This window comes from Denticeps clupeoides, chromosome 7, assembly GCF_900700375.1.
Source record: "Denticeps clupeoides chromosome 7, fDenClu1.1, whole genome shotgun sequence".
Taxonomy (NCBI): domain Eukaryota; kingdom Metazoa; phylum Chordata; class Actinopteri; order Clupeiformes; family Denticipitidae; genus Denticeps; species Denticeps clupeoides.
Genome location: NC_041713.1, coordinates 19,522,849 through 19,541,906, shown reverse-complemented (window position 1 = coordinate 19,541,906; position 19,058 = coordinate 19,522,849). Strand labels below are relative to the sequence as shown.

General features: G+C 40.8%; 1 protein-coding gene across 5 annotated transcripts in view; it reads right to left on the bottom strand.

The window, feature by feature from the left end:
- Positions 1 to 19,058, bottom strand: part of stat5a (signal transducer and activator of transcription 5a) — a 55,046-nt gene that overhangs the window by 2,685 nt on the left and 33,303 nt on the right. For 2 of the 5 annotated variants that reach the window (XM_028986887.1, XM_028986889.1), the window contains exons 2-18: positions 16,786 to 16,850; positions 11,343 to 11,475; positions 11,085 to 11,241; positions 10,590 to 10,679; positions 10,124 to 10,298; positions 8,096 to 8,226; positions 7,298 to 7,449; positions 6,469 to 6,624; positions 5,439 to 5,618; positions 4,809 to 4,896; positions 4,469 to 4,591; positions 4,239 to 4,331; positions 3,612 to 3,818; positions 2,675 to 2,769; positions 1,333 to 1,475; positions 777 to 932; positions 612 to 663 (exon numbers count right to left, since the gene is read on the bottom strand). In XM_028986887.1, coding sequence (XP_028842720.1) covers positions 612 to 663; positions 777 to 932; positions 1,333 to 1,475; positions 2,675 to 2,769; positions 3,612 to 3,818; positions 4,239 to 4,331; positions 4,469 to 4,591; positions 4,809 to 4,896; positions 5,439 to 5,618; positions 6,469 to 6,624; positions 7,298 to 7,449; positions 8,096 to 8,226; positions 10,124 to 10,298; positions 10,590 to 10,679; positions 11,085 to 11,241; positions 11,343 to 11,470 — 2,126 coding nt within the window. In that variant the 5' untranslated portion in view covers positions 11,471 to 11,475; positions 16,786 to 16,850. Of the gene's footprint in view, positions 1 to 611; positions 664 to 776; positions 933 to 1,332; positions 1,476 to 2,674; positions 2,770 to 3,611; positions 3,819 to 4,238; positions 4,332 to 4,468; positions 4,592 to 4,808; positions 4,897 to 5,438; positions 5,619 to 6,468; positions 6,625 to 7,297; positions 7,450 to 8,095; positions 8,227 to 10,123; positions 10,299 to 10,589; positions 10,680 to 11,084; positions 11,242 to 11,342; positions 11,476 to 16,785; positions 16,851 to 19,058 lie in introns of those variants that run through there. The other 3 variants (XM_028986891.1, XM_028986892.1, XM_028986888.1) reach the window with 3 other exon arrangements.

Here is a 19,058-nt window from a genome sequence, read left to right as displayed (position 1 = left end):
TATCATCACCATGGCAACACCAGGTTTTCTGCCACCCCTCCCCCCACCCACCCTCTTAAATAACGTGTTTGATTAGCACCACTCAGAATTCGGACCAGGGAGGGTTCGTTCCCACTGTGAAGAGCAACAAGTCTCCTTGGAAACCTGAAATATCCATTGTTGCCGACGAGTGCACAGTGGAGCACCCTTGCTACCAAATGTGCCATGCTAATTAAACCAATAACGTTAACCAATGTATCCTATGCTCCTGAGGCTTGAATACCAATGTTCTTGGGGACAGTTATCTTCAAGCTGGGTGACCCCACTGATATGCCCAGACTAACGACAATTATAATAATGCTGGTTTGTCGCTTGCTGGCTATGCTAATGACTCGAACTGTATACTGAAGAATAACGGGGGAAATAAGACTGAAACGCATGGGGTCTCCTTAGTAATGATTACTTTCCAGGGGAGCTGCGCAGAAACGGATGACATGGTAATGAAAGCACAAGTGGATGTTAGCACTCCCATACTAACACCCTATATATATTAATGATTCGGTTTGTGTGTCAAGGAGGCTTTAATGAATGACCATCATGCAGGGTCAGCGTGTCACAGCGTGGGTACTCACTCGGGTACTACTTGCTTTATTTGTGGTTTGACGTAGCCGTCCACTGCTTTTGCTGCAAATGAGATGATGGCATGAGCATGTGAGACAAAAAGAAAAGGTTTCTGGAAGCAGGAAACGTGTCCATTATTCACTACACACTGTATTTGTAAAGAAACCACAGCTTACAGAGAGGTGGGGCGTAGTATTTCGAGAACACCTCGTCCTTCGGTCGGTCTGGATAGAGAAACAGCAAGTGGTTCAGGTCGCTGATGCGGTCAGCCAGGGAGCGAATGGAGAAGTCTTTGGTTGTGTAGGGCATGAGGTTCCACACCATACGTTCCCCTGGGATGAAAAACGTTCAATTATGGGTACTACAGTTAACCGTTACAAACCGGAACAGATTTCTTATTAAAGATGCAGTTACATTAATAAGTGCATACCTTAATCAAAGTAAATGTACCTTGAACCGATGGATGCCTGACTCGACAGATGCTGCTAATTCTACAATATTGATCTGTATTAATTATTGATCAGACATTATTTTTGAGAGACTAATGTTTTAAAAAAAGGCACATGAACGTTCATAGGGCTGGCCGGTCTGGAATATAATTTATTTTTACATTTGTGGCATTTATCAGATGCCATAAATGTAAATATATTTGTATTAAAGATTTCAATGTCCATTTTACTAAAATGGTTTCCTTTCATATTAATTTCCAGTGATAAATAGAACATTTGGTACCTGCTTTGTTAGGGTTCTCTGCAACCCAGGCGATGGTGATTCCTCCAATCTCAGAGTCGCTGAAGCGAAGAAGGAATGTCCCATTGGGTTTCGACATCAACATGTCCTGGGCTTGTTGCTTATTGACAAAGCCCAAGATGGCGCTAAAAGACACAGAGAAGACATGATCTGGTCAACAAAAATAAACATATGTCCTGGCAGTAAATTTCAAGTAATTGATTCAAAGGATGAATGTAAAAAGACACAGACAGCACATATACATGTAGCAGCGTGATGGGTAATTGCTTTACCCATTGCCTCGTCTCATTCAAAATCTCACATCCACAGGATCTAATGGTTTTCCCTATGAGAAATTAGCTTATATGTTTGCTTATATTGTAACAAGGTGTCCCTTCAATCAACTCTCACCTCAACTGACACTTGTTCCAAAATTGCCCAAATAGAGGTGGTGTTAGCGACTTGTCAATGAAGCAATAGGGTGGTAGTAGCCTAGTGGGTAACACACTCGCCTATGAACCAGAAGACCCGGGTTCGAATCCCACTTACTGCCATTGTGTCCCTGAGCAAGACACTTAACCCTAAGTTGCTCCAGGGGGACTGTCCCTGTAACTACTGATTGTAAGTCGCTCTGGATAAGGGCGTCTGATAAATGCTGTAAATCTAAATGTAAATGTATAATAAAGTGTTCCATGAGTGAAGGAGCCAGGCAGGTGTTTCTACTAAAGTTGCCAGAGAGCTGCAAGCACAAGGCAACCAAGTGTTTCTGAAATTTCTCTTGCTTTCTCGCTCTTCCTGACTCTGTCTTTGTTCAGTTTGTTTCTCTCAATTGTTCCCATATTCATCCACTTTATTGAACAATACAAAACAAACACCATAACCATGACTAGCAATGTCAGTTTCAATTAAAGGAAAAAAGCACAAAGCACATACTTAACCAGCACGTTATATTCATACATTTTACCTAGACTCCAGACCTTGACCCAGACCAAGCCCTAAATTACATTTACATTTACAGCATTTATCAGACGCCCTTATCCAGAGCGACTTAGTTACAGGGACAGTCCCCCCCTGGAGCAACTTAGGGTTAAGTGTCTTGCTCAGGGACACCATGGTAGTAAGTGGGATTTGAACCTGGGTATTCTGGTTCATACCCTCCTACTACTACCCACCACAAATTATCATCAGCAAACAGGCGCATGAACAGTAAATTGGAAAATAATCTTCCATCATGCCATCAAGGTGAGTTGACGGACTGGCTCACACGTGGCTCACAATTTGATCCCAACTCGGCCAGGGTGGAGGAAGTAATGAGAGAGTGTGGCTGGAAGTGTGCCATACTTACCCATCATTCCAGTGTGGTTTCAGGTGTTTTTTGGTGAGCTCCATCACGCCATCAAACCACTGCCAGAATGTGAAATTTCTCCCAGGCAGACTTTCCTAAAAGCAGCATAATTTAAACAGCCATGTCACTGCGGGACTTGACATTAGGACATTTTGATGAATTACAGGCAGCATCCCATTACATTTCAGGACCAAGTCACAGCACAGACAAACACTTCACTGGCATGATCCGATGGGACGAGTTTATTCCCTCTTACAAAATTCAGGCATGACCAGTTAATCAGAGAGAAGATTTGTCTGCTGTGTAGAGCTCTTGGCTTTAATTGGCTGAATTTTGCAGGGGTCACGGTGCCCTGAAGCAAGACGCAGTTTTAGCTCTCATTGGATGATCACTTAGTAGTTAACTGTATATTGAAGAAGCGAAACTAACTACCATTCATTTTGTTGATTATCTTTAATGATGTTTTTAATAAAGAGTTTAAAATGGGAGGACCCTGATGATTGACAGCTCTCACACATGCAACTTTGTAATTCTGGATGATGTAAACCTGCGCCCGTCATCCTTCTTTCTTTACACTAGTGAACAAGCCCAACGTTTAGCACATAGTGGCAATTCGTGTGAGCCAATGCTGGATTCATACGTTATATTAAAATCATATTAGCAAAAAAACAATGACTATGCTTAATAATCACAAAATATAATAATGTAATTCTTCAGGCCAGGTGTTGGTGGCAGTTATGAGCTAAATCAAGCAGGTTTTCTCAATTAAATGAAAATTATGCAGCATATATAACACATACATAAACTCACAAGTTGATACTGAGGACAGATAAAAATCACAAATCAGGGGAACTTTATACATGTGAACACAGGCGACATCATGAGATAGAATCAGGGTTCTAGGCAGACAGGAGCGTGACAGTGGCTGAATTCTTACTCTGTTGAACTGGGACCATGTCATGGTCAGGTTGCGATAGTCCTCAGGGTTACAACTGGAGCTGCTGAAGGCTTTCTGGGCGAGGAAGACCAGGTTTTCCTCAGAGAGGCCACGATTGCTCTGCACCTCTGCCTTGTACTTCATGTTTAGGGCATCACAGAGCTGGGGCCACAGGACTTTGTCAGGTACTATGAAGGGCACCCTTCCCTGGAAGAGAGAGTACAGATTCACCAAAGCAAACCCACTCTAACGAAACCGAGATGAATGCTAGTCATTAGTTAAGGGCATCATACACAAAAAATCACACATAATTAATACTAACAACGAAATATATAAACACAAGGTGAGATTAATGAGAATAAATAATATGTACCAATTATTTTGTAAATATGGGTACATTTTAAAGTCGTGATCTTTTTGTGATTTTTTTTTTTTAAATAATCAAAAACCCAAATATATATATACTATTTATTCATTCATTTATTTATTTATCTAAAAACATAAAATGTGGGTGTGGATTTCTTAAATATTTGTACACACACATCACACGCACTGATTAGATTTGAGAAGAATTGTCCTCAGAGGACAGAGTCCTAGGGTGATGTACTGTCTACCTTAACCACTCACCGGCTCGGCAAAAGCATTATCCCACAAAACTGTTGCTGTGGCATTGTTGTCTTGGCTTCCATGGACAATGACCACCACAGGAAGAGAAAGTGTCTACAGGTGATAAATAAATAATAAAAAAAGACAGCAGTAATGGAATGAGTCTCCAACTGGGTCCTCGCATGATACAATATTTTAATCAGTTGTAATTTGAGTAAACATCAAGGACTCCTCCTAAAGCCCGTTCTCACCTTGACCTGAAAGACGAGCTCGTTGCCACCCACGCTGAACTGTGACTCAAACAGGATTGTGAACTTCTCCTCTGTCACTGACTCCGCCCCTCTACGGTCTGAACGTTTGATCCGCTTCAAGGACTACAGGAAGGCAAGAGGAGGGTTTTTTTTTTTTTTTTGTAGTGGTCAAACATGTAAACACCACTTGACATGCATAGCTGTTATCATCTTTTTTTAAATTATGCATCATGTCAAATTTGAGATGGATTCTTGCAGTTGGTTACTATTTCATTACTATGTGTATTACTGTGTGTTCACAGTACCTGTGCATCTACCACCCAAATGACTCCAAACTCACCATGTTTCTGAAGTGTGCGCTGAGAGTGCCTGTGGTCTGGTGGTACTCCATCACACAGTTATTATTGAGGATCTCCCCACTGCTGTCACTGAATGAGAAGACACATTAGCCTCTGGACACTGTATTATTGTCAATTTTTTTGTTCCCTCGTGTGTTTCTATAATTAAGAGTCTGTTGGTATGTCTGCCGGAATACGGTTTGGTGTAAGTGTTTCCATTAATATAATATAATAGTTGTGTTCTAGTCAAGTCAAGAGGATAAAGGCACCGACCAGGGTTGGTTTTCATGCGTGCGTCTTGGAACCGTTGCGTCAAACAAGACCTTGTGATTGATGAATCCGGCTGATAAATGTCATATATAAATAAAAAATCTTCAGGGTTCAATTTAATGATAATAGCTTATTGGGTTAGACACAGGTTCAAACCCCATTTACTACCACTCTGTCCCTGAATAAGTCACTAAACCCTGAGTTGCTCCAGAGGGACTGTCCCTGTAATTACGTATTTTAAGTTGCTCTGGATAAGGGTGTCTGATAAATGCTGTAAATGTAATGCACAATAGGAGTTCATTTATTTTTAAGGTCAAATAAAACTGTTGAGTTTGTTTGTGTCGGTCTGCAAGTGTACTCACTTCCTGGTGTTCTCGTTCTTGAGCAGAGCTTTGGCCTGCTGCTCACTGATGATGGTGGCTTTAACCTGAGGGGGGTTCATGTGGACATTGAGCTTCCCGCCCACTAAGAGGCGGACCGTTGCTGCAAACTTAGTCTGAGTCTTCAGCACTTGTGGAGGCTGTTTCTCTATGATGAAAGTACTGCAATCACACACACACACACACACACACACACACATACACATGCATAGTAAAAATAAAATTGCATTGTTTGATGTGTATGTGGGTAGACAGTAGTGGCTTGTACTACAGCCATAAAGCTTGAAGCATAAGACTGCACTTAAAAAGACTCTCCTACATTTTCTCTAGAGTCCTCTGCTCTGATGACACTGACACACACACAGTACTCATGTACAAGGGTGCATTTTAACACAGACTTCATCTCTTCATCTGTCCCCAGTCTTCACACAGTATGGAAGTGATTCCAGCAAGTACGTGAGTCCAGGCTCAGTGTTCCTCCATGACTCAAAAGTGTACTTTCTCTTCCTGATAATTACAAGGATCTGAAACATTTCAAATCTTTCTTCAGATTCCCTTTCTGTAAAATTATGCCTCACGCAGAGGTCTGAAACCAGTCCATTCAGAAACAATATCTCATATCCTGATATGTCATATAAGCATAGGGTTCATGTATGTTTTATTTGTAACTGCTCTGAGAATTAGTCACATTAAATGATCAGGAAAAGAAAGTAAAACACGCATGTCACCAGTTAAAGTCATTACCAGTTGGTGCATGGTGCAGGACGTGAAAGTGGTTATGACATTTTATAACACAGAAGCACTTCAATCACACCTGTTAGAGTGTATAAAGGAACAAAATAATCAAACCATTTAATAAAATGTGTATTTAGTGACACCGTGAGATCAAAAACAGAGCATAATATCAGACGTCAGATGCTTTTATTAATATCACACAGCCTTAATATGAGCTACACTTCTTCTCGGGGGTAAAAGTTGCTACACACACACACACACACACACAAACACACACCTGGTAACAAGTGCTGATATGATGTCAGTGATGGTACTGTTGAGCTCAGTGAGTAGCTCTTCGATGGGACCAGGGATGGGCAGCTGCTGCCTCAGGTGCTCCGCTCGCCGTATCTGTTGCCTGTTCTGCCAGATGGTTTCAGAAAGTTTCTCACACCTTTGCACATAAACACACACACAAACATTGCATATTGTGTAGTGACAAGTAACTGCACTGTACAAACTAAATTGGTTCATAATGACAATAACAATAAATCATCATCAAAGACTGGCTGGTGACTGTTAAATGGACAATGAATAAAGTATCTTGAAAATTTTGAGAGAGATTTATTTCAGATATTTAGCATTTTTTTTTTAGCATTTTCTGGAAAAATGCTAAATTTCCTGTCGATGCTAAACATTGTGGTTGGTGAATGGTGGTGGCAATTTCCCCAAATTACCCCTCAACTTCTATAGGCCACTTTACTCCTCGTCCTGCCTCTATTCTCCTCATTAGCATTTAAACGCAGAAAAAAAGCAAAAAAATTATTATTCAGTCTGGATTATTTAAGGGGATATGTATGATAAGGGTGTATTATTATAATATATGTATGAGGGTGGTAGTAGCCTAGTGGGTAAAACACCAGCAAGACCAAAAAGTCAGAGGTTAAAACCCCACTTACTACCACTGGGTCTCTGAAACTACTAATTGTAACTCAACCTGGAAAGGGGCATCTGTTAAATGTCATAAATGTAAATTTACTACATGGTTTATAGGAGAATAGGTAATGTGACTGATTGAACTGTTAATGGAGCAGTACTTTAAGTTTGAAGTGTATATGTGTTTATACCATGACTGCAGTATGTCCAGGCCTCCCTCTGGTGGTCCTCCATTGCCAGCTAGCTGTTGCCGTCTCTTCCACTGGATCAGCTCATCATCCAGAATGACTGTCTGCTGCTTCCTCAACAATGCCAGGGTCTTCTGGTGCTTTTCAGCAAGATCCTTTACATACACACAGGCAGCAGACAAAAACAGATATCTCTTGTGATAAAAAAAAATTGGTGCATGTTTGAATTTATTTTCCAGCAGCAGCTGATTAGATAACCTCAGCTTTCTGTGGACAAGACCGTGGGCATGTATGGCAGATCGGGATGTGTTGGCCTAGCCTGTAAGGAAGCAGACTTGTAAACAGAAGGCTGTCTGCTCAATTTCTGAACCGCCAAAGTGACACTGAGGTGCCACTGAGCAAAGCACCGTCTCCACACACTGGTCGCCTTTCATGGCTGCTCACTAAGGGTGATGGGTTAAATGCTGAGGACACATTTCTTTGTGGGCACCATGTGCTGAGTTCCATACTGTGAGTGCCGTGATTCACAATGACAATCACTTTGCTTTCATGAGGTTATATATAGTGCATCTAGATGTGTTACAGCCTTATTCCAAAATAGATCAAATAATTTTCCCTTAGAACACCCCATTATGACAATGCCAAAAAAGGTTTTGGCAAATGTATTAAAAATAATAAACTGAGAAATCACATGCATACGAGTATTCACAGTATGTTAAATGAATATGATTACAATGTGAGTGAAGTTGATATTGTTACGTAAAACACAAATTGCAATCAAAGTAATGAAATGTGTAGTACCAGTCTGTACTTCTGTAGTGTATTGGCCTCTCTGGTCAGCCAAGCCTCCACTGTTGCTCTCTTGCTGAGCAGGCTGGGTTCCCTCAGCTGTCGGTCTGCAGGGGGCAGGCTTGCCAAACTGCTGAGCTGAGCTGCGGGAACACAACAGAATTACCCCCTACCCCTTCACCCAAACACATACGCACATACACCCCAAAATAACACAAATGACAGCACTTTGATTTGCACACAATTTGACATGACAAACGGAAATCTGAACAGGAAACCATATGCGGTGATGTTACACTGGATATCACATGTCTACACAATCAACAACATGAACTATGTTACATTTAAAAGAAAATCCTTCAATGATTTGAATTGGGGATTCACATAATATGTGTACCATGTGCAATAAGGGCAGCCATTTCATTCCGAACTTCTCAGTACGTAGTGTACAGTAAATCCCTGTCTCATTTAGCAGGCAGGATTCTGAGCATATCCTTGTCTTTTTCAGGAGGTCTGGATTATGAACAGCTTTAGCCTTAGCCCACAGCTCAGACTTGTGCAGAAAAATGAAATGGCTGGGAGTAGCCAGTTCCTTACATGAATTTCATCTCCCTGGTCATACATTTCTAGGTTAGATCTAGGAGGGGCAAAAAAATGCTGAACTATGGTTTCTTTTTTTTTATTTTAATTTTGCCCTCACCTACAAATACATTTCAAGCATGGCAGCATTTACCAGATTGTTCATAAAATACTCACTACTCATGTCAGTGAAAATATTTGCATTATTATTTTTTACAGAAAAACAAATAACATAGTAGTAATAATAATATTATTTAACATTAAGTCATTATTAAGTAATTCAAGTAATGCTTCAGGATTGGGATAGTGCTTGTGCTGGCAGCCGACGACTCCACTGGCTGATGTTGGTTTGGCAGAGGGAAGTTCTCAGAGGGAGGGGCATTTCAGTCGTAAAAAGCAAGGATAAAATCCCGAACATCTGGGAGGCAGCGGGATGGCCTGGTCAGCATGGCAAAACAGTCTCAGAAAGCCTATAATTCCTGTGCAGAATTTGCACATTCAGTAGACATACTTAAAAACTGTTGATACTGATACCAGAAGACTACCTTTGATTTTGATACCCGTTCCTGAACAATAAGATAGTTATGTTTTAATATGAAACCATGACAGTTCTGAAGTACACTGAACTAACGATCCTTTCTTTGCACAAAAGCATCCAGATGAAATAAGACATTTTTTTGTCAAATTCAATAGGAAACAAAAATAATTTTGTATAAATGTATTGAAGCATTAGAGATGGCCAAGCAAAAGCTAAACAGATCTGAAGAACAAAAAATGATAACTAAGAAGTTCTTAGATGAAGTAATGATGAAGTTGTGTTAGGTGGTTTTCCACCTACGTGATCATAGGTGTGAACATGGATGGTGAGCCTAAAAAATGTTTTTTAAATGGCTGATGAGTAACTATTGTACATATATTGTACATAACTATTGTAACTATTGTACATTGCTCCCTGTCATCCTACAGTGGTACCTAGACTTGAGCAAAGTAAATTAATTTTGTATGATTATAAGTATAAGATCAGAAGACAAGGTTTGTAAGACTTTGAAGGGTGAAAGGAGACTGCTGGGGTGCAAATTAAAGTACTGATTAAGACTATTTTAAAGAATAGATAAGAATTTAGGGAAAGAGAATAGATAAGCAACTAACTGCCTATTTTAACACACACACACACACACACACACACACATATATATATATATATATATATAAAAATCACAATTAAAATATCTTGACAAGCTTATTATCTACACATCCCTTCAAAAATGTAATTTATCTAAGTAATAACTAATTTACTTTCAGCAAAAGTCTATTATAACACAAAAAAAGGATATGCTGATAAAAAAACACTAATCCAGATGAAAACGACTGAGGATGCTGAGCACATTAAGACCAGTAGAAACCATGACTGGTCTCCTTGCTTTGTGAGTGTGCATGTGTGTGTAGATGTGTATAAGTTACCCTGTATCCGCAGGCTCTCCTGGTACTGTATGATGAAATACTCTTGGTTGTGTTGTAGCTTGCGGAGGTCGTTCTCTGTGTCCTGCGTTAATAATCTCAGCTCCTCAAACACCTGGTTGATTTGCTGGTACTTCTGAGACATGCTGTCCATCATACCACCCACCGGTGAGCTTGACTGCCAATCAAAGACCAGCAATGTGTGAGAGGAAACATTGGCTCCTCAAATCACTGAAGTGCTGACTGAAATGGTAATTACTACTCAGCAGAACAATAGCCTGACGCACAAAGGCATTCTTTTAAAAAGTTTAAAACTAAGAGACCAGAATGTACATATTTTTGAATACACAATATATTCAAATACTAAGCCATGTATTCTGTTTGCTGTAAGGCTACTGTGAGCAAGTGTGTGAGTGTGTTTGTCTGTGTGTGTGTGTGTGTGTGTGTGTGTGTGTGTGTGTGTGCTTACATTGGTGGCCTCTCTAACCAGTCTCTGCTCAGTGTAGAGGATGTGTTTGATGCATCGGACCAGCTCCAGAGGACAGCGGTCATATGTGCTCTGTAAAACATTAGATAATGTGATCAGTTGGCATTTGGCAGATGGACACACACACACACACACACACACACACAAACAAACACAAACAAACAAGCATTTTTTTCTGTAACAGATGGACTATGAGTGAGGTTTGTGTGCCATGTTTTTTCTTCCTTATCCATGCTATCAAAGCTGCCATTGTATGTGTGTGTTACTAGGCTAGGTCTGTATTTAAGGTTCATAGAGATAAGTGAGTGTATGAAGCGTCACAGCTCCCTTAGAGTGTGTGAAGCTGCAATGATGGTTCCTCACTGCTAAATTTTACATACACACTTACACATCCTAATGCTTTAAAATATAAAACATTCAGTGAGTCACTAATGGAGCCAGGAAGTGTGTGTGTGTGTGTGTGTGTGTGTGTCTTACCTTCAGCTGGGAAGCATAATGGCCCAGTTTGATCTTGAGCAGGAAGCCGTCCTCTCCCACCTGATGGTCAGCTTTTTTCTGCAGCTCCTGAATCAGACTGTCCAGCAAACGCTTGGCCTTAAACTCTTCCTGGGGGTTCTCAAGGTCCACTGCATCCCTACCACACACACACAGCAAAAAAAAAGCTTATTCCTGTACATTAAAATCAAAGAAATAAATCAAATTATTCTCATCAAAAAAAAAAAAAAAAGTTCGTACCAGAGCTGGCCCTCTATCCACTGGGAGAGGTAGTGGCGCACCTCGATGGGGAAGTGCTGACCGTACAGAGACTGCATCTGGTGCAGAGCGTCGCCCTGCAGCTGCTGAGCTTGAATCCACACTGCCATCGCTTCTGAAAAAGAGAGATGGACATTTTATAGTATTTCTAATGAGCAGCCATCTATGGAGGGCTACGAGTGCCAAAGTTAAATTGATAAATGATTAAAAAATAAAAATGTCATGAATTATTTAAAATGCAAAATTAAAACATCATTAATTCATTCAATATGGCATGAATTATAAAAGCTGAAAATAAAACGATTAATTATTCATTAATTAAGTGTGTCATATTGAAATATTCTACATTTTACTTCATTTGGACACATTCAGCGCATCATCTTATCAGTCTGACCAATCAAATAAGTGGGTATGACCAACACTAATCTAGCCCGATCTTGTACAGACAATAGTTGGTGTTTCAGTCATGTGGTTGTGATGACGCGCGATTTCTGATGGAGGGCGGGAACTGAAAGTGGAGACGTCTATGAAAGAAGAAAGCGTCTCAGAGAGACTGTATTGTATGGCTTTAGACCCAGTGTCTAAGTAGCAATACAGGCACTTGATAAAAAATGTTTTGGACGTGACCCGTATCTCATGACGATAAGTGAGTTTTTGACAGGACCCAAAGATTTGCAGATATCCGAGGCTGTTGATATAACAAACAACTCCCCTAGTCTTTACATTTATCAGATGCCCTTATCCAATCACTCTTCTCTTTCACCAGCTTCTTTACTGGCAGCCATTACACTTAAAAACCTGTCCTTAATAAAACCACAGAGTTCAGAACATCATTGTTTCTTATTCTGTGCCTTTGAGTGGTTAAAATGTCCCCACGCCCAAATTTACAATGCTCTTCTCCTCGTGACAATGATTCTCATCGCCGGAACTCCAGCAGGAACACGCACACACGCAGACAGGAACTGTGGGCCCCTCTTCGCCCGCCCCTTCTGCATTGGCACTCTGAGACAGTAAGGGACCTACCCCTTTCCTCTTACCACATTACACTACAAACTCACACACTCAGTAACACTCTTTCACACACACACACTATTGCACATTCACATATATGACCACTTCACCACAACACACTTACAGACACATGAAAAACAGAACTTGATCAAGCACATACATTCATTGAACTGCTTGCCCACAGCAGATTACACTCTCTCACCAACACTCAAGCACACACACACACACACACACACACACACACACACACACGCGCAAAAGAGTCATTTCCAGGCAGTGGTGTGGTGAGACCTATGGGAACTGAACTTCTGGTTTGTTTACTTTTCCTATGAAATTATTGATTTTGCAGGTAGCACGAGCTAAATGACTACAGCCGACCAAGTGGAGTTGCGGATACAGACTTTAAAATATGAAGATGCGAGGAGTGCCTGCAGAATTTGGTGGATGGAAAATTAGTGCATTGAAATAGAATAGTAAATAGTAACAGAACAGCCCAGTGGAGCATTGTAGAGTGTAGTGAAATGTAACATAGCATAGCATAGCAAGGTCAACAATCTGTGTCTGATTGTTGTTGGATTCACAAGAGAATGGAGGGACCACTCTCCACTGAACATCATCAGATCTTGTGAAGAACACAAATTTCCTCGGTGTTCATCTAGAGGAGAACCTCTCCTGGACTCTCAACATCAGCTCAACCCACCTTCTATAGAGGGACCATTGAGAGCATTCTGACCAGCTGCATCACTGTCTGGTTTGGGAACTGCACCGCAAGACCCTACAGCAGATAGTGAGGACAGCTGCGAAGACCATCGGAGTCTCTCTTCCCTCCATAATGGAAATTTACAAAACACAAAAAACATACACATGTATGCTTTACATCTGCCAAATATAGACTTTTTTTTTTTAAATAAAGTGCCACCTGAGCTGCCAGAATGATAAATAATTTATAAAAAAATGAACAATACAAATCAGAAAATTTAACAGGATTTGTTTGAATGTCAGAACTTGTTCTCTACACTACACTGCAGATGCACACACTCGCAGAAGCACACACTCACAAACTCTCACACACACACACACACACACACTGCAAAAAATGCTTTTCTAACTTAGTAGTTTTGTCCTGATTTCAGTCCAAATCTCTAAAAAATCTTAAATCAAGATACATTTACTAATCACATGAAATAGCATAAGAAATTATGTCTTGTTTTCTGATAAAACATCTCAAAATTAAGTGATTGTTTAAAACAAGCAAAATTATCTGCCAATGGGGTAAGAAAACTAATCTTAATGAGATATAATCTCAAACAGAAGTTTTAAGCATCACTTAATTTTCTCATGCCATTTTTCTTGTCTAGTAATCTTGATTGAAGATTTTTTAGATATTTGGAGACAAAATTACTAGGTAAGAAAAGCTTTTTTTTGCAGTGTAGCTATACATGACAACAGATTGAAAAATGAATGGTCCAAAGGCTAGTGAATAAAAACACGTCTTTAGTCTTTTAATGCAAAGTAACTATAGCACCCCTGCTGTACTACTGTTATTAACGCGCTAACGCAAACTTGTCATGCCTGTCAAGCTGGATGACGGGTAAACATTTACATTTACAGCATTCAGTAGTTATTGTAGCAACTTAGGGTTAAGTGTCTTGCTCAGGGACACAATAGGCGAGTCGTCCACGCGGAGACGCAGAGAACAGTCCGAACGCTGTTTCATCCCCCCTCCGGCGAGTTAAACACCAGCACCAGGGACATTACGTTCCTCACTTCAAAACGGAACAAAAGTAGGATTCTGTAGCGACTTCCCCTGCTGCTGAACTCCCTTCCTCCTCATCAAAGACGCGTTTCAGGTGCTGGATCATTGCCGTGGTGCTCCCGTGCCGTGCCATGTCGCTTTTGCATATTTTCGCGCAGATTTCTCTGCCTCCGCCATGTATCTGTCCTCTACCTCCGCTCGTTTTTTTTATTTTTGCTCCACGCTGTCTATGAGGCGCCAAAATGAGGCGCTAGTATCTGTGCGTGAGAGAGACCGAGTGTGTTCACTCCGCTCCGCGCTCAAATAAAGTTTTTTTTAATAATCAAACGTCTCCGCGTCACGCGACATAACGAATCGATTAGGGATTTCGTTGCCAACTCTTGTAGTAATCGATTTTTATCGATTCGTTGTTGCAGCCCTACTCTGTTATATTACTATATTTTGCACAGCAGTATCTGCACAATTTATACTTAACCTTCATTATTCATTACACTAGTTTAGCGCTGTCTGTCTCATTGTTGTCTACATGTTTTTTTGTTAAATGTTACTCTTTACTCTGTGTCCCCTGTTTGCACTTTATATAGGCAGATGTCGCACACGTGCACCTCATGTCAGTGTGTAACTTGGTTTAAATGTTACATGTATCACAGGTTCTGGAGAAATGCTGTACTCTCTAACATGAATGTAGCTGAAATGACAACAAAGCTCCACTTGAACTTGAAGCCATATCATGACATGGGTAGAATATAGAAAAGTATATAGCATGGTATATAGCTTACCTTAGCTTAGTTCTGCCTAGTTTGTCTTAGCGTAGCGTAACAGCCTTTTGTCACTGTGCAATTCTGACTACAAAACTACCATGACAAGGCCTGCAATTTAGCCTAAATGATGGCAACTAGCTTTTTATATCACTGACCTTCATCCACTGAAGCTGAACTCCAAGGCTTTTTGGATGAAAGGACTGAACGAGAGGCTGTAACCACAGAGGAAGAGATGCTCGGTGAACACAACAGAGGCTGCCGGGACCATTGCAAGTGTGTCCAGCCTCAAAAGCTAATATCAGATTGTTGTAAATTAAAAATCTTGGATAAGCTTGGGCCAGCATTACATTCATCAAAATAAATTGTTTTACTCAGAACATCTTGATGACACATTACTGATGATTATTGATGACACATTACTTAGCCCCATTCACACGAAAAATGCTTTTTTCAAAAATGGGTACCCCCCTCCACACCTGTAAGTGGCACTGTAACTCCCCAATCTCGCTTCTCCTCTGTGGTGTGTAGTTCTCCTCTGTGGTGTGTTAAACTACCAGAGCATGTCATTGTTCTCCAGCCTCTTGTCTCTTCATTAGAGATGTGCACCGTAGAGTGGATATCTTTTTAGTTGCTTTATGAGTTTTTGCAGCTGCTGTAGACCAGCCACAAACGTGCCACCTGCCACTGTTGTATGTATAATGCGTTTGGGGTTATAGGTCAGGTTGGAGGTTTGGCTAATACGCCAGGGGCTTGCGGCAGAGCCGATGTGGAATAACGAAACGAGGTGAACCCAGTTGTGGAGAAAGTTTTATTCTGCAAATGCGGGGCAGTCATAACTGAAACACCGACTGGGGTTATGGGTCCCCTGACATCAAGTAAACAAGGTACACCTTCTCATTAAATGGATTTTCTTTATGTTCATGACCATTTACATTGGTAGATTCTCACTGAAGGCACCAAAACTATGAATGAACACATGTGGAGTTATGTACTTGTATTTATTGTACTGTATGTAGTGACCATACGTATATTTCTGCCTTTAGTGTTTCATCTACATACCTTAATGAGCACTACGTAGAAGGAGGATGATGTTTCATGTATATCACAGTGCTGCGAGATGATAGATTTGCTTGCATGTTTGCTTTGCCATCAAGCATTAGAAAGATCTACTGATAACATGGCAATCTGCCCCACAAACAGCTGACACGTGTAGAACTGACTGCACCTGGATGTGAGGTTGGGCTACTCGTGTCTTCATAAGTTTGAACCATGACTTATGCGCCGACCAATGCACTGACCCTTACAGCTCACTCACAAGTAAGCGTCACCTCGATGCTTGGTGGTGGGTGTGGCTGCCACAGAGGGAGCTCAGGCAGGCAGTTTGGCAGGGCATGATGTCACCTCATTGAAAGTGCATGGGAACCGCCTTGTGTTGTCTATTTCAGGGTGCAGCCTACGTGACTTATTTAACGAAGGAAATGAAGCAGCTCTCAGACGTGGCAATTAATAGCATCTAAGTCAAACAATGAACAGAGTTCAAGCACTATAACAAACAGATCAACAGTGGGTAGGGTAGAGCTGCTCGTTTTCACCCCAGAAGGTGACTGGGAAATCAATACTTTTAGTAGCAGTTGCTATGGGTACTGTTCTGGAGTTAAAACACAGGTCACAGTCATGCAAGCATCCATTACGCCTCTTTTGTCCTTGAGCAGCTGCCATATTCTATCATCAGCATATCCATTCACACTCACGTCTCCACAGAGGACAACTCGGCCCCTGTGGAAGGGCTAAGAGAACCCTGAGAAACTGAGACTTCATCTTCCTACATGTTTTTCAGCAAAAGATCGTGGCAGGTTTTTGAACGACCACACCCACACACAGACACAAACTTGCTTACCGCTTGTCTTCAGCTCTCTGTTACCATGAAAGGGCAGTAAATTCCAGAGAGGACCACAACAGAGTCTGTGAGAGAAAGACAGAGGAGAGTGAAAGAGAAAGAAAGGAGGACAGAACACGGAGGAAGTGAGTTAAAAAAAAAAAAAAAAAATTAGAGGAAGTTCACAAAACATACACAGCTACCTTATTATGGAGCATCTAAATCAGGCCACTCACACTAACAAACCAGGAGAAGAACAGAGCACCAATCTGTACATGACTGTGCTAAAAGTGAAGGACGGCTGAATTTATTACACTTGAACACACTTGGAACAATTTTTTGTCAATGTCGTTCACCGTGTCCTCCCAAAGTTCACAAAAAATCCAGAGTCCAGCATTCAGAACTGCTGCCCCAGCCAACCTGTCCGAACCAATGTGGTGTCCCATTAATAAATAACAAGCAGCAGCAACATTCTATGATTCCACGTCTGTGCTGATTCACCAGAATGAATAGCTAAAATAGTTGCTTTTCTAGTATCTAATGGAAGTAAACTATGTGTCTCATTATCTACTGTACCAGTAATGAAGTGTTTCATGTGACTAAACGCATCAGAGGTTAGCCTTAGCTATCCATTAATATACTCAATATAATCACTATCGTTACATACCAGCATTCATTCAGTGATACAAAAACATTTATGCCTCAATTTAAGGTGTTTTACACTCAACCCAATGAAATGTATGAGGTTTTATTACATTTAACTATAAGTAAAATGGAATCTTCACAAAAATAAAAAAATGACAAAAAATGATGGCATTTAAAAAAAGCCAAAACTACGTTATTGCCTTAGACAAACAAAAAGGACTGTTTCTTCTAACATGCCACTGAAGAAAATGTGGTATAACTGTGTTTTCATTTTTTAAATCTAATTCATGTGTTTGTGAACTTAACTTACATGTGGATGGTTTGCCGCAGTGTAAACATACAATTCTGTACCGTCCACATTCCTGTTGCGATTGTGGGAATTTTGTCCCCGTTCCTGGTATTACTGCAGTGTGAAGCTGTGCAGCATACACAGTGGCCATTGACAGATGAGATTGGACTTCCCAGACAAAAAAAAAAAAAAAAAAAGAATATCCACATATATTGGAGGTGTTCTAATTGCTGTTCTTTATTAAAATGTCTAATGAACAGGTAGTGGTGGTCATATATTAGCCAGCTATAACACCAGAAAGGTGAAGTGCAATGGCACCTGCCAATGGGAGGGATATTTAAGAACAATTAATCATTGAAGCTGACATGTTGGAAGCAGAAAAAAATACTAAATTGTGATGGGGCTGTGTAGCTGTTACAGCCTGATTAATATTTTAACACATAAAGATTATCCAGTTCTGAGAGATATCAAGACCAATGCAGCTTGAAATAACACCATAAACATTTTCAAGACATTTAAATGTCCCTCCAGTTCAACACATTTCAATCCTGTAGATTGAACAACATTCGACCATGAAGTTAACCTTCGGAAAAAGAGACATTGCACAGTGGCCTTACATCATAAGACCGATGCCATTGTTCTGCCTACTCAGCCGTTCAGGGCGGTTCTCATTTGAGACATAAAGTTAACGATCCGTACTCAGGTTCCCGGGCAGAAAAACTTGCAGAAGCGAAGGATACTTCAAAACACAGAAGAACATGCACTTCCACAGCATGAGCTGAGGGCACTAAAAACAGACAATTAAAGAGTGAATCACGTCATGCCAAGAACCCTGGAAATCAGGCAGCTGGCTTCCAGCAGGAAGTGAGAGGGAAAGGCCTATATGGAGTAGAGGGCATGGGCAAGGCCAGCAAATGTCAAGAAATCTCAGACCTATCCTGAAACGGTTCCCAGAGTTTTGTGGATACTTCAACATTAGGCACTAAAGTTACCTGCCAATTGTAATGAGTTGAAACAAAAAAAAACAAAAAAAAAACATACCCTGTCAACTAAAGCAGGTCTAAAAAACACAAACAGTTTTACCCAGCAGTGCACCCATGTGCACAAGATGCACACACACACAGTCTGTCTCTCTCTCTCTCACTCACACACACACACACACACACACAGTCTCTCTCTCTCTCTCTCTCTCACACACACACACACACAGTCTCTCTCTCTCTCACACACACACACAGTCTCTCTCTCTCTCTCTCTCTCTCTCTCTCACACACACACACACAGTCTCTCTCTCTCTCTCTCTCTCACACACACACACACACACAGTCTCTCTCTCTCTCTCTCTCTCTCTCACACACAC